The sequence below is a fragment of the Caretta caretta genome, chromosome 21 (assembly GCF_965140235.1).
Source record: "Caretta caretta isolate rCarCar2 chromosome 21, rCarCar1.hap1, whole genome shotgun sequence".
Lineage (NCBI taxonomy): Eukaryota > Metazoa > Chordata > Testudines > Cheloniidae > Caretta > Caretta caretta.
This window is the reverse complement of record NC_134226.1, coordinates 10,883,398-10,894,759: the sequence shown is the minus strand read 5'-3', so window position 1 is coordinate 10,894,759 and position 11,362 is coordinate 10,883,398. Positions and strand designations below refer to the sequence as shown.

The following is an 11,362-nucleotide window of genomic DNA, read 5'->3' as shown; positions in this document are numbered from 1 at the left end:
GCCTGTACGCCGGTTGCGTAGCGTGCCCCAAGATGGCGTCGCGGTCGTCGTCGGCGGCGGCCGGAGAGCTGGCGGCGGCGGCGGGGCTGGCGTGGGGGCTGAGGCGGGCGAAAGGCGGCAGCGTCAGCAGCGCGTAGCGGAGGCTCCCGGCGTGTGAGAGACTCTCCTGGGAGGCGGGTCCCCTCAGTCCCCGCTGCTGGAGACCGGCGGCTTCCTCCTCCCCCACCCCCCGGGTCAGGGCTGCCGCGCCCCCCTTATTCCCCACTGGGCCTCTTGGAGCCCAGGCCTTGCTCCCCCCGCCGCGCCCCATCCTCGGTGTCCTCCTCCCCCGCCTGGGCCTACCCCCCTTAGAGCCCAGCCCCTCGCTCCTCTCAGCGCCCCGGAGCCCAGCCCCCCCCCCCCAGCCCCCTGCGCTGGTCCCCCCCTTCCCCAGGACGGAGGATGATGAAGCTCAAGTCCAACCAGACTCGCACCTACGACGGGGACGGGTACAAGAAGCGGGCGGCCTGCCTGTGCTTCCGCAACGAGAGAGAGGAGGAGGTGAGCGGTGTTGGGGGGCACTAAATGGGGGGTGTGTGTGTGTGAGAGAGGGGCTCGAGGGAGGGTGGTTGGAAGTAGGCGGGGGGATGGGGAGGAAGTAGAATGGGGGCGGGGCTGGCCTGGGTTAAGAGTGAGGGGTGTGGGGGACGGGGGGGAAGGAGGCAGTACTGTAGGGCATCGGGGCGAGGTGTGTGCTTGGGAGCAGCGTGGGGAGGAGGAGGCCTGGTCAGAGAATGAGGGAGCCAAAGGGGAGGTGCTGTTTGGGTGGCTCGTTATGGGAAGAAAAGGCAGTGGGGCGCTGTTACCAGCGGGGTCCGGGGAGGCTGAATGTTAAGTCTGTGGAAACATAGTGGGCTCCACAGGAGCAGAGGCTGAGAGACCTTAAGAAGTGTCAGAAGCTCCAGAGAGTAGGATACAAGGAATTGTGAGTGAGACGTTTGGGGGGGGGGGGAGTAGTGCTTCTTTTGGAAGGTAAGAATTGGGGGTTCCCAGAGAGTGAGGAGCCAAGATATTTAAGGTCCTTGACATGGCTGGCTGGAAAGAGTAAACACTTTTATCCCTATAGCTTGAGAAGTGTACAGGGTTTTAATTTTGCTAGTCAAATAGCTAGCTCTCTATTTTGCAGTCTTGCAAACTGGAAGTGTGGGAAGGTACAATAGATTTTGGTTGAGAACAGAAAGATGGAGGATTCTGAGAGTAAGGACAACTGAAAAGATAAAGCCAAGCCAACACAGATCATACTTTTCTTCTTCTCCTTGTGCAAAATCTAGACTTCTGAAAGTGTTTATGTTGCATTTGATGAATTGAATGTAACAGAAAAATTTTGCAAAGCATATTTAAGAAAATGCAAGATAAAATTTTGAGTGATGGTGTGAACATGATTTCTCTGCAAATCAAAGAAAGATGCAGAATGAAAGGTTTAAAACACAGAAGGGTGAAATGCTCTCTTATGGTTTGGCTTGGCGTGGCATGGTATGGGATAGGATTTGGTAGTGGGCTGCACTAACCACAGTGGCAGAGCTTCAGTCCAGCACATCACATGAGATGGGAAGGGAAACATGACCCTGGATTTATAAAAAGAAACTGGGATAAATGGGACTGGTGCATTGCCAGAAACCACTGTCTAGAGAGGCTTGGGAGGAAGTGGGAATTTGGTTTGCCTGAGAACAATTGTATTGTAGAGAACACTTGTGTCTGTAAGGCTAAAGGGAGCAAATTTGCCCAGAAATGTGATTTTCAACACTTAAAAAGCCCAAAAACTTCTTATTTGGGGTACAATATTTAAAACAAACCAAGAGATACCCCTGTGTGAGTGTACTGGAATCATATTGACTTGATCTGTTTTCCTGGTTCCATGGTGGCTGTACCAAAGTCTTTGTTCTCCTGATTATCATAGTTATACCTAGAGGAAATCTGAAGGGAATGCAGATAGTTCACTGGAAAGTTAATTAGCATGCTATTTGGTTATTATTTAATGTGGCGAAGGAGCCTTTATTATAGTTGTACTGTCATTGTGAAGTGTATCAGTTTTTCCGTTATAAATGGTCTGAAGGATATAAAACGGGTTCTCAAACTGGGGGTCGGGACCCCTCAGGGGGTCACGAGGTTATTACATGGGGGGTCACAACCTCAGCCTCCACTCCAAACCCTGCTTTGCCTCTAGCATTTATAATGGTGTTAAATTTATAAAAAAAAGTGTTTTTAATTTATAACGGGGGTCGCACTCAGAGACTTGCTATGTGAAAGGGGTCACTAGTACAAAAGTTTGAGAATCAGTGATTTAAAACTTGCATGTAAAAACTTGTCTAGACAAAAAAAATGGTCTGTCTTACCAATTTCTGTGAAACTACTTCGCAATTTTAAAATAAGTATAAGGAAAAATATAGCCTTGTGGTTTCAGAGGTTGCTTTGTGGTGCAATGATGCTGGGTCTAATTATGAAAATAACACTTCCTGGAGCAGTTTTACACAATTGATTAGGCATACAGTATATGGTAACTTTTTCATAAGCATTTCTAGACAGGTGTGTTTAGGTACATTTTCATTGTAATGTCTGTATTGTAGTATGACTAAACATGCAAACATAGATCATATGCTTGCCATCGACAAATATCAGCTTTTGACAGGTTGTCAGTTTGAACATTACTACAGTTGAATTTGGAATACTACCAGAGATGGAACTTCTTTCCTATTACTGATCAGTTCACAGCTGTTTTGACCTTGATTACACAAAACGACTGTATTTTAAGGGTTTGACAACCTGAGAAAGATGAACTGATTTGATTTAAGGTTTGATTATTTATTTAAAAACTGGTTTAGCAAATTGATGCTAATGGTTGTGTGGATGTTCTTCCTGTTTTGGTTTAAAACCAGGCTTCTTTCAGTGTAGTTTAAGTTGATGAGGAATCAACGTAGGTTAAACTGAAAGAAGCTACTCTTACACCAAAATAAGAGGTTGAAAACCCCATTTAAGTTAAACTGGTGTAACTTCACTGTATAGATAAGGTCTAGCAAAGTTCTGACTCTGGCTTTCAAAAACAAAAAAAATTAAGAGTTCAGGACTGGCCACTGAACCCTGCCTGATTGTTTCTTGTCATAGTTGTGTTACAGAAGGCAGTGTGTGGGGCTCTGGAGAAATGAGAATTTGTATTCTCAATGTCCGTCCTTTTATGGATTTAATTCCAACCACTATTAATATACAGGAAGTGTGTGAGATCAAAACAGTAAAATCACTTAGCACGGAAGTTCTCAACTTGGTGTGGGGGGGCACAACAAGGTTTCAGTAATGCCATTCATTGACATTTGGCCCAGCCCTCCCACCCCATCACCAACAGAGGGGCAGCCAGGGCAAATTTGAGCAAATGGTATTGCAACCTGGCATGTGGGGTTGTAACACCACTCAAATTTGACCTGCTTGGCCCCCTGCGAAGCCTAGCGTAGCCTAGGGGGGTGGGAGGGAGTTATGGAAATGGATGAGGAGGACAACAGGGCTGAGAACCCATGTGGATCACAGCAGGACTCCTTGGTGGTCTCACCGCACCGGCTCCATGCCAATTGCTGCTGCTTGCGCTTGGTCCTGCTGGCCTCACACTTTACCCAGGTGCAGTTACACGTCTGGCAGGTGGTGCAGGCCAGGCCTGCCGAGCAGCAGTAGCTCCGGCACAACCTTGAGGACTTTGCTTTCCTTGGCTGCCTCGCTGTATGATGGGGGGCTGGCAGTGCCAACCCTCCATAGGGCCTACTGGGGTCTCTGAGCTGGGACCAGTTCTAGGGGGTCCTTCCCACCCCTCCCTGGGGATTGGAGAAGTGGGGTTGGGTATCCAGCCCCTGTTGAATGGGCTGCCACCGGTTTGCTGCCAACTTGACATTTAGTCAGTTACAAAACAAGAGTTTAGGTCCTGCTCCCCCTACACCTGTTCTGTCCTACCTTGCAACCTCACCATACCTCTGCTTTGAGGATATCTCTGGGCACACCTGTGCCTGCCTGTCATGATGGAGGGACAGATGGGTCAAATTTGAGTGGCTTTGTAGTCCCACATACCAGGCAGTATCCTTCTCACTATTGTAAGGGGTGGTGAGGGGCTCCAAGTGTGTATGTTGCAGGGAGGGCATGAGGGTGGAAAAACACCCCTCTAAGGTGTTTTCGTAAAGGGTGAGAACTCCTAGTCTAATGGATAGATGAAACAGAATCTCACATCCCTAGTATACTACTTTAAGTGGCCTATCTTGAAACAAACCACTTTTCAATAAATTGTATACAGACTAGGTATCTTCTTTTTTTAAAAGATCTATTATTGAAAAGTTAGTGTTAGGACAGGCTACTTAAATGAGGTTGTGTTAGAAATTGAATACATTCTTCCTCCACATATTCTGTTTTCCATACCCAAATTTTAGATAACACATTTCTGCTACAAAAATTACTCTACAATTAGTGAAGGAATAATTAATTTAAAAAGAAAACCAGAAGTACAAATAAAAAAGAATAAACTTCTTAAATTGGCTCAGAGCACAGAAAACCTTTTATTGTATTCCTATTCTTTGTGAAACAATAGAACCCCTTAAAGGAAAGTCTGGCATACCCTCCCCCCTCATCCCCCCCCCCCCCAAAAAAAAACCACAAAACCCAACATTGCTATTTCAAAGAGATTTTGAACAGCTTTCAGAGAGCCTTCTAGCAATAGTTAGCATAAAAGTACTCTGAAAAGGATGAAAAAACTAAGGGTAGTAAATTCTTGTGATGATTGCTGCCTGTGTGTGAGAGAAGAGACTAGTTTAGAAATTTAAATAACTTTTAAAGGAAGCAATATAATCCTGAATTTAGTTTATAACCCAATCTAGAACTTTGAAATACTGTATTTTGGCACCTGTGATATCTTATAGGTTTTAAAAATTTTGCTGCTGGTTGTATTTAAAAAAACAAAACAAAACATTTTCTTAGACTGTTTTTTCAATAAGAATTTGAGGCAGAGGTCCAGAAAATTTCACAAATTCACTTCGGTAGAATGGAAAACCACTTACTGGAACTTTGTGCTATATTTTAATAAAAATACCAGTTAGAAATGTTCGGTACTAATGGGTTTTTTATGGCCTTGGCTTAGAGTGGCTACAGCTTGACATCTAACAGAAGACAGATTGCTCATTATTGAGGGAATTTTGGAGGAAATGCTTGTTTTGCAAAAAGCAGGGTATTACTGCTCTCCGGTTTACTGTTGAATGAAGAGCTATGAAAGTAGACCCAGTCTTCAGAGAGCATTCCTAAAGAGAATGCCAGGTAAGCACTCTAACACAGAGGTTCTCAAACTTAACAAGGTGAGTTGTGTTTTAAGAGATACATATGAACATCTCCCTGCTTCCTGATGATCACATAACATCCCTGTGGTATCCTTACAGCAATTGCTTACATGGAAGGATAATATTAGAAAGTATTAAATATATGTTCAGCTATCTTTAATGTTATTCAGTAGCTGGAAATAAGGAAAGCCAGCATCATGTGATCAGCCAGCTTTCCGCAGACCATAGTCTGAGAATCATTGCTCTAAAGGCTTAACTTGACTATTGTTTATATTTCCTTCAACTACATAAAAGGTTTCTGTGAAAGCAAAATAAAAATACCCAACATGTTTTGCTAATACAGTATTGCATCTGCACTATATCTATATCTAGACTTAAAATCCACTTCCCCATGGCATGTAGTAAGTTTCCAAGAAAATATAAGCTTTCATCTAAAAAAAAGAAGTGGTTTCTAGACTGTATGGTTGTAAGGTTACCTTCCTAAATTGAACTGTGTGTGAACTGAAGCAACGTTGTCTTCTTGAATCTGCGGAAATGCTTGTGGGGTGCGAATATGGTTGTGTGGGAGAAAAAGAGGAGGGGTAAAGTTGGTGGGATATGTGTAAAGTAAGAGATTGACAGAGAACTTGTGGAAGACAGAAAATATAGGGTCCAGAATGTATGGAGAGGAAGTAAAGATGAAATAGACACTGAAAGCAATGTAGGGAAGGATGAACCATAATTGAATATAGGGAAGAAAGTGGAAGTAAAGCCAGGAAGGGAAAGAAGGGTATGAAAACCCCAAGAAAAACAACAACTTTTAAACTTTATTGAATAGAAAATTTTAATGTTACAACTAAATACAGTGTATCGTAAATGGACAAAACTTGTATTTCTTTAAATTGCAGGTCTTTCTCACCTGGTTGGCAGGTTTAATCCTCAGACTAGTAGGTGTATGGTAAACTCTTAAAATTCTGTATGTATTTATAATATAGTTTGGCCCTTTTTAATTGTCTTTGAGTTACAGAGAATAATGCACTCTGAAACTGTTTTGAGAATATTATGTGAGGTTGCAGAATTCAGTGGGATAAGAGACTCCTATCTAGTCACAGTTAAAAAACAAATTACTGGTGCTTGGTTTATTTTCTGAGTCCTAATGAGTTGGCTCATGTTTCTTCTTGCACATATAGGCTCATATTTCTGTACAGTGTAGACTTCACAATTTCTGTTTGAAAAAAAAAAGTTAGTAAAGAGTTAAGAAACCAGTGGGCATTGAAAAAACAGAAGAGCTTGTTTCCTCTCCCAATCTATACATAAAAGTAGGTTTGAGAGGATGAGATCTACTAGTTCTAAAATCTTGAAGGACATCATGACCAGAAAGAGTTCAATTCACTGACTATAGATGATACTTTCTTTTCTTAATACAACAGTTAGTTTATCAAAACATGTTCTCCATTTAAAACTTCCTTCTTATTTATCTATCACATGTAAGGTAGCTTTATGTAACTAATTTTAAAACACTTTGAAATGTAGTTTTTGTGTATTTTTAATTGAATTTGAATTTCCGTCTAACTAGAGCTTGATACAAATCACAAGTAAAAAAATTATCATTATCTAATAAACAAGAAATGCATCATTCACCATTTCTAGCACAGTACAATATTTAAAAATTAAGACAATGAATGTAAATTAAATTATTTAATGCTTAAATGTGTTACCAAAAATCAACAGCAAATTTAGGCCTGGTCTACACTGTGGGGGTAGTGTTGATCTAAGTTACACAACTTCAGCTATGTGAATAATGTAGCTGAAGTCGATGTACTTAGATCTACCTAACGTGGTGTCTTCACTGCCGTAAGTCGATGGCTGACGCTCTCCTGTCAGTTCCACCTTCCCCTCTCGCCCTGGTGGGGTACCGGAGTCGACGGGAGAGCGCTCGGTCAATTTATCGCAGCTAGACTAGACATGATAAATCGACACCTGCTGGATCGATCGCTGCCGGTCGATCCAGCGGGTAATGTAGACTAGCTCTTAGTGTAAAGGCAATATTTAGTTACAGATTAACATGTTTTAATGGTTATCAACCAATGAGAACTAACTTTCTTTAGGAAACTAAAAAGTACAAATGCAAAACCAGATTAAATTTGGCAGTTTAAATCACTTTGATTTAAATAGATCCACCCTGAGACTATAGGAAGCATAGCTGTTCCTTGAAATCTATGCACTGATAAATAGTGGTAAAATGTGAAATGATTTGAAATGGTTGGGGGTTCAGATGGCAACAACTATTTATATAACTCATTGTTTCTAAACCTTTTTGATCCCAGGGACTGGCTTCCTGCCTTCCTAAACTGTGTCAGGGTGATCTCAGGGACTTGTGCTGGTCCATGGGCTGGTCATTGAGAAACACCGAACTGATCTCAAGACTTCACGTTTCGTGGCAAGTTCTAATAGAAATAGCGGAGGTAGCCAATGTGGAGTGGAACTGGATTAGCTTTTGATTGCCATTCATGAGTTTGGTAATGATAAATCCTGCTGCTTGATATCTTGTCTGCCTTCCCTCTGTCATGTCTTATCAAGTATGTCTACTTGCCTGTCTGTCCTTAGACTGTGAGCACCACAGGGCAAGGACTGGCTTTTCCTGAATGTCTGGAAAGTGCATCGCCAAAATATCTTTTGGTTACTATCTACTCACATAGCTTTAACTAAATTTCCATGCTGATAACTCCCAGGTATCCTTCATAAAGTTACCTGCATGAAGCCACACTGTAAAAGTCACATGCTTAGCCGTGACTAAGCAGTGAACGGTGAGTTTTTTGTTTTGAGCTGTAGTTGAGAGGAGCCTGGAACTTCCTCAATAGCTACAATGTATAAACTGAGAATTGATCCTTCTCCTCTCTAACATCTCTCAATTCCCCTGTTTTTGCCTGCCAAAGTAATCATAGAAACCAGCCTCTCCTTTTCAGTCATGTTAGTTTTGTATAGGGAAGTTGTAAGTAGTACGTTAAGTAACTGTGATTTGAGTATTGTACATGCTTTAATTTTAGTTTAATAATTTTCACTTATTTGGTTGAATTTTTTCTGGTTTTGAGTTGGCTTGGACCTTGCCTAAGATGTTTGTCTTGCTACTTTCCCTTCTTTGGATTCGCATAAGTACCTTTTTATGCTTCAGAGAAGGGCACTTTGCCATGAGCTGTGATGCCTGCAAGGTCTTCTCCAAAAGGAACCATAAGGACTGTCTCCAGGATGTGCCCCTGGCAAGAGGTTCTAGTAAGTGACCATCTCCTTACGAATGTCTTACTAGCAAGAATAGTGAGGAAAGATTAACATCCACAATGCTTAAGCCTAATACAAAATGCTTGGTTGAGAAGGTGGTTGCTCTCTTTTAAAGGTACCCTCTAAGGAACCGTTGAAATATGTTTCACCAGTGATGGACCCAAGGTTCATTGCGGTACATAATCATAGAATCATAGAATATCAGGGTTGGAAGGGACCCCAGAAGGTCATCTAGTCCAACCCCCTGCACAAAGCAGGACCAATTCCCAGTTAAATCATCCCAGCCAGGGCTTTGTCAAGCCTGACCTTAAAAACCTCTAAGGAAGGAGATTCTACCACCTCCCTAGGTAACGCATTCCAGTGTTTCACCACCCTCTTAGTGAAAAAGTTTTTCCTAATATCCAATCTAAACCTCCCCCACTGCAACTTGAGACCATTACTCCTCGTTCTGTCATCTGCTACCATTGAAAACAGTCTAGAGCCATCCTCTTTGGAACCCCCTTTCAGGTAGTTGAAAGCAGCTATCAAATCCCCCCTCATTCTTCTCTTCTGCAGGCTAAACAATCCCAGCTCTCTCAGCCTCTCCTCATAACTCATGTGTTCCAGTCCCCTAATCATTTTTGTTGCCCTTCGCTGGACTCTCTCCAATTTATCCACATCCTTCTTGAAGTGTGGGGCCCAAAACTGGACACAGTACTCCAGATGAGGCCTCACCAATGTCGAATAGAGGGGAACGATCACGTCCCTCGATCTGCTCGCTATGCCCCTACTTATACATCCCAAAATGCCATTGGCCTTCTTGGCAACAAGGGCACACTGCTGACTCATATCCAGCTTCTCGTCCACTGTCACCCCTAGGTCCTTTTCCGCAGAACTGCTGCCTAGCCATTCGGTCCCTAGTCTGTAGCTGTGCATTGGGTTCTTCCGTCCTAAGTGCAGGACCCTGCACTTATCCTTATTGAACCTCATCAGATTTCTTTTGGCCCAATCCTCCAATTTGTCTAGGTCCTTCTGTATCCTATCCCTCCCCTCCAGCGTATCTACCACTCCTCCCAGTTTAGTATCATCCGCAAATTTGCTGAGAGTGCAATCCACACCATCCTCCAGATCATTTATGAAGATATTGAACAAAACCGGCCCCAGGACCGACCCTTGGGGTACTCCACTTGATACCGGCTGCCAACTAGATATGGAGCCATTGATCACTACCCGTTGAGCCCGACAATCTAGCCAGCTTTCTACCCACCTTGTAGTGCATTCATCCAGCCCATACTTCCTTAACTTGCTGACAAGAATACTGTGGGAGACCGTGTCAAAAGCTTTGCTAAAGTCAAGAAACAATACATCCATTGCTTTCCCTTCATCCACAGAACCAGTAATCTCATCATAAAAGGCGATTAGATTAGTCAGGCATGACCTTCCCTTGGTGAATCCATGCTGGCTGTTCCTGATCACTTTCCTCTCATGCAAGTGCTTCAGGATTGATTCTTTGAGGACCTGCTCCATGATTTTTCCAGGGACTGAAGTGAGGCTGACTGGCCTGTAGGTCCCAGGATCGTCCTTCTTCCCTTTTTTAAAGATTGGCACTACATTAGCCTTTTTCCAGTCATCCGGGACTTCCCCGGTTCGCCACGAGTTTTCAAAGATAAGGGAGGTAGAGGAACAGGAAGAAACCCTGGGGTACATGGAGGAAAGAAATTATTTTGGATTGTTCTTGCTCTAGCCCCAGAGGCTCCAAACAAGATATAAGGTACATTGTACGAGTCCCTATACAAACACACAGAGACAATACTGCAATTGAAAGAACTGAACAATTCATCTTCTCTTCAATTTTTGCTGTATTTCTGAGAAACAGTGCCCTGTCTTTATCACTCCTTTCAGGCAGATTTCAGAGACTCTGTTTATTTTTTTTAAACATTCTATTCTATTTTTAACTGAACTTGGTGAAAATCTCACCTCATCTCTGTTGCAGAAACACTAATGAACTTTGCTAGTAAAATTAGCATGTGTAATGGCTGCATAGCTATTATATACTTTTTTTAAATAAACTTTCTCTTCATTTTGTAGATTTCAAATATATTTGAGTATTTTTAAATGTAATGCAACAATTGGAATAAATTTTCATCACACTGTTGGAGGTATACTGAAATGCTTGGTGAATTTTAGGACGTTTCCAAAAGGTACTTTTGTCTGATGCTAGTACTTCATGACTATTGCTTCTAGAACATGCTGTGGTTAGAGTAGGAATCTGGGGAGTCAGGACTCCTGGGTTCTGTTTCCACATTTGCCACTGGTTTGCTGTGTGGTATGGAGCTCACTTCACTTCTCTGCCTGGTTGTTTTTTTTTGTAAAGTAAGTATAATACTTTCTCACAGGATTATTTTGAAAAAAATCTGAATAACAGAAACCACCAGTGTAACGAGAGACAGTGGAGTAAGACTTTTAGTGATAGTATATTACTGGATTATAAACTTGGCAGGTGAAGCCATTAGCTGCCCCAGGCTGACCAAATGCAAACTTTAATAATTATATTCTTCCTATTTCAATGTATTATACTATAGTTGAAAAATGGATGTTGTGTTGACTTCTTACACTAAATTATTGTGCACTGGGTTAACCATTTGACCAAAGGTGGCCATGCTTGTATGATGGGCAAAATGACCGTTCATGTGTGTATGTATTATATGATCCTTATGTTCACTTAGTAAAATTTGCAAAGCACTTCAGGAACATTCTGGATGCATAATAGGTGTAGACATAAGATAATTCTCATGAGC

At 42.4% G+C, this 11,362-nt stretch overlaps 1 protein-coding gene across 1 annotated transcript in view; it reads left to right on the top strand.

Annotated features, from left to right (window-relative positions):
- The first annotated feature begins 10 nt into the window (after positions 1–10).
- NUDT3 (nudix hydrolase 3) overlaps positions 11–11,362 on the top strand; it is a 34,674-nt gene continuing 23,322 nt past the window's right edge. The window contains exon 1 of the mRNA XM_048826587.2: positions 11–540. Within this exon, the coding sequence (XP_048682544.1) occupies positions 442–540 (99 nt within the window). The 5' untranslated portion in view covers positions 11–441. The remainder of the gene's footprint in view (positions 541–11,362) is intronic.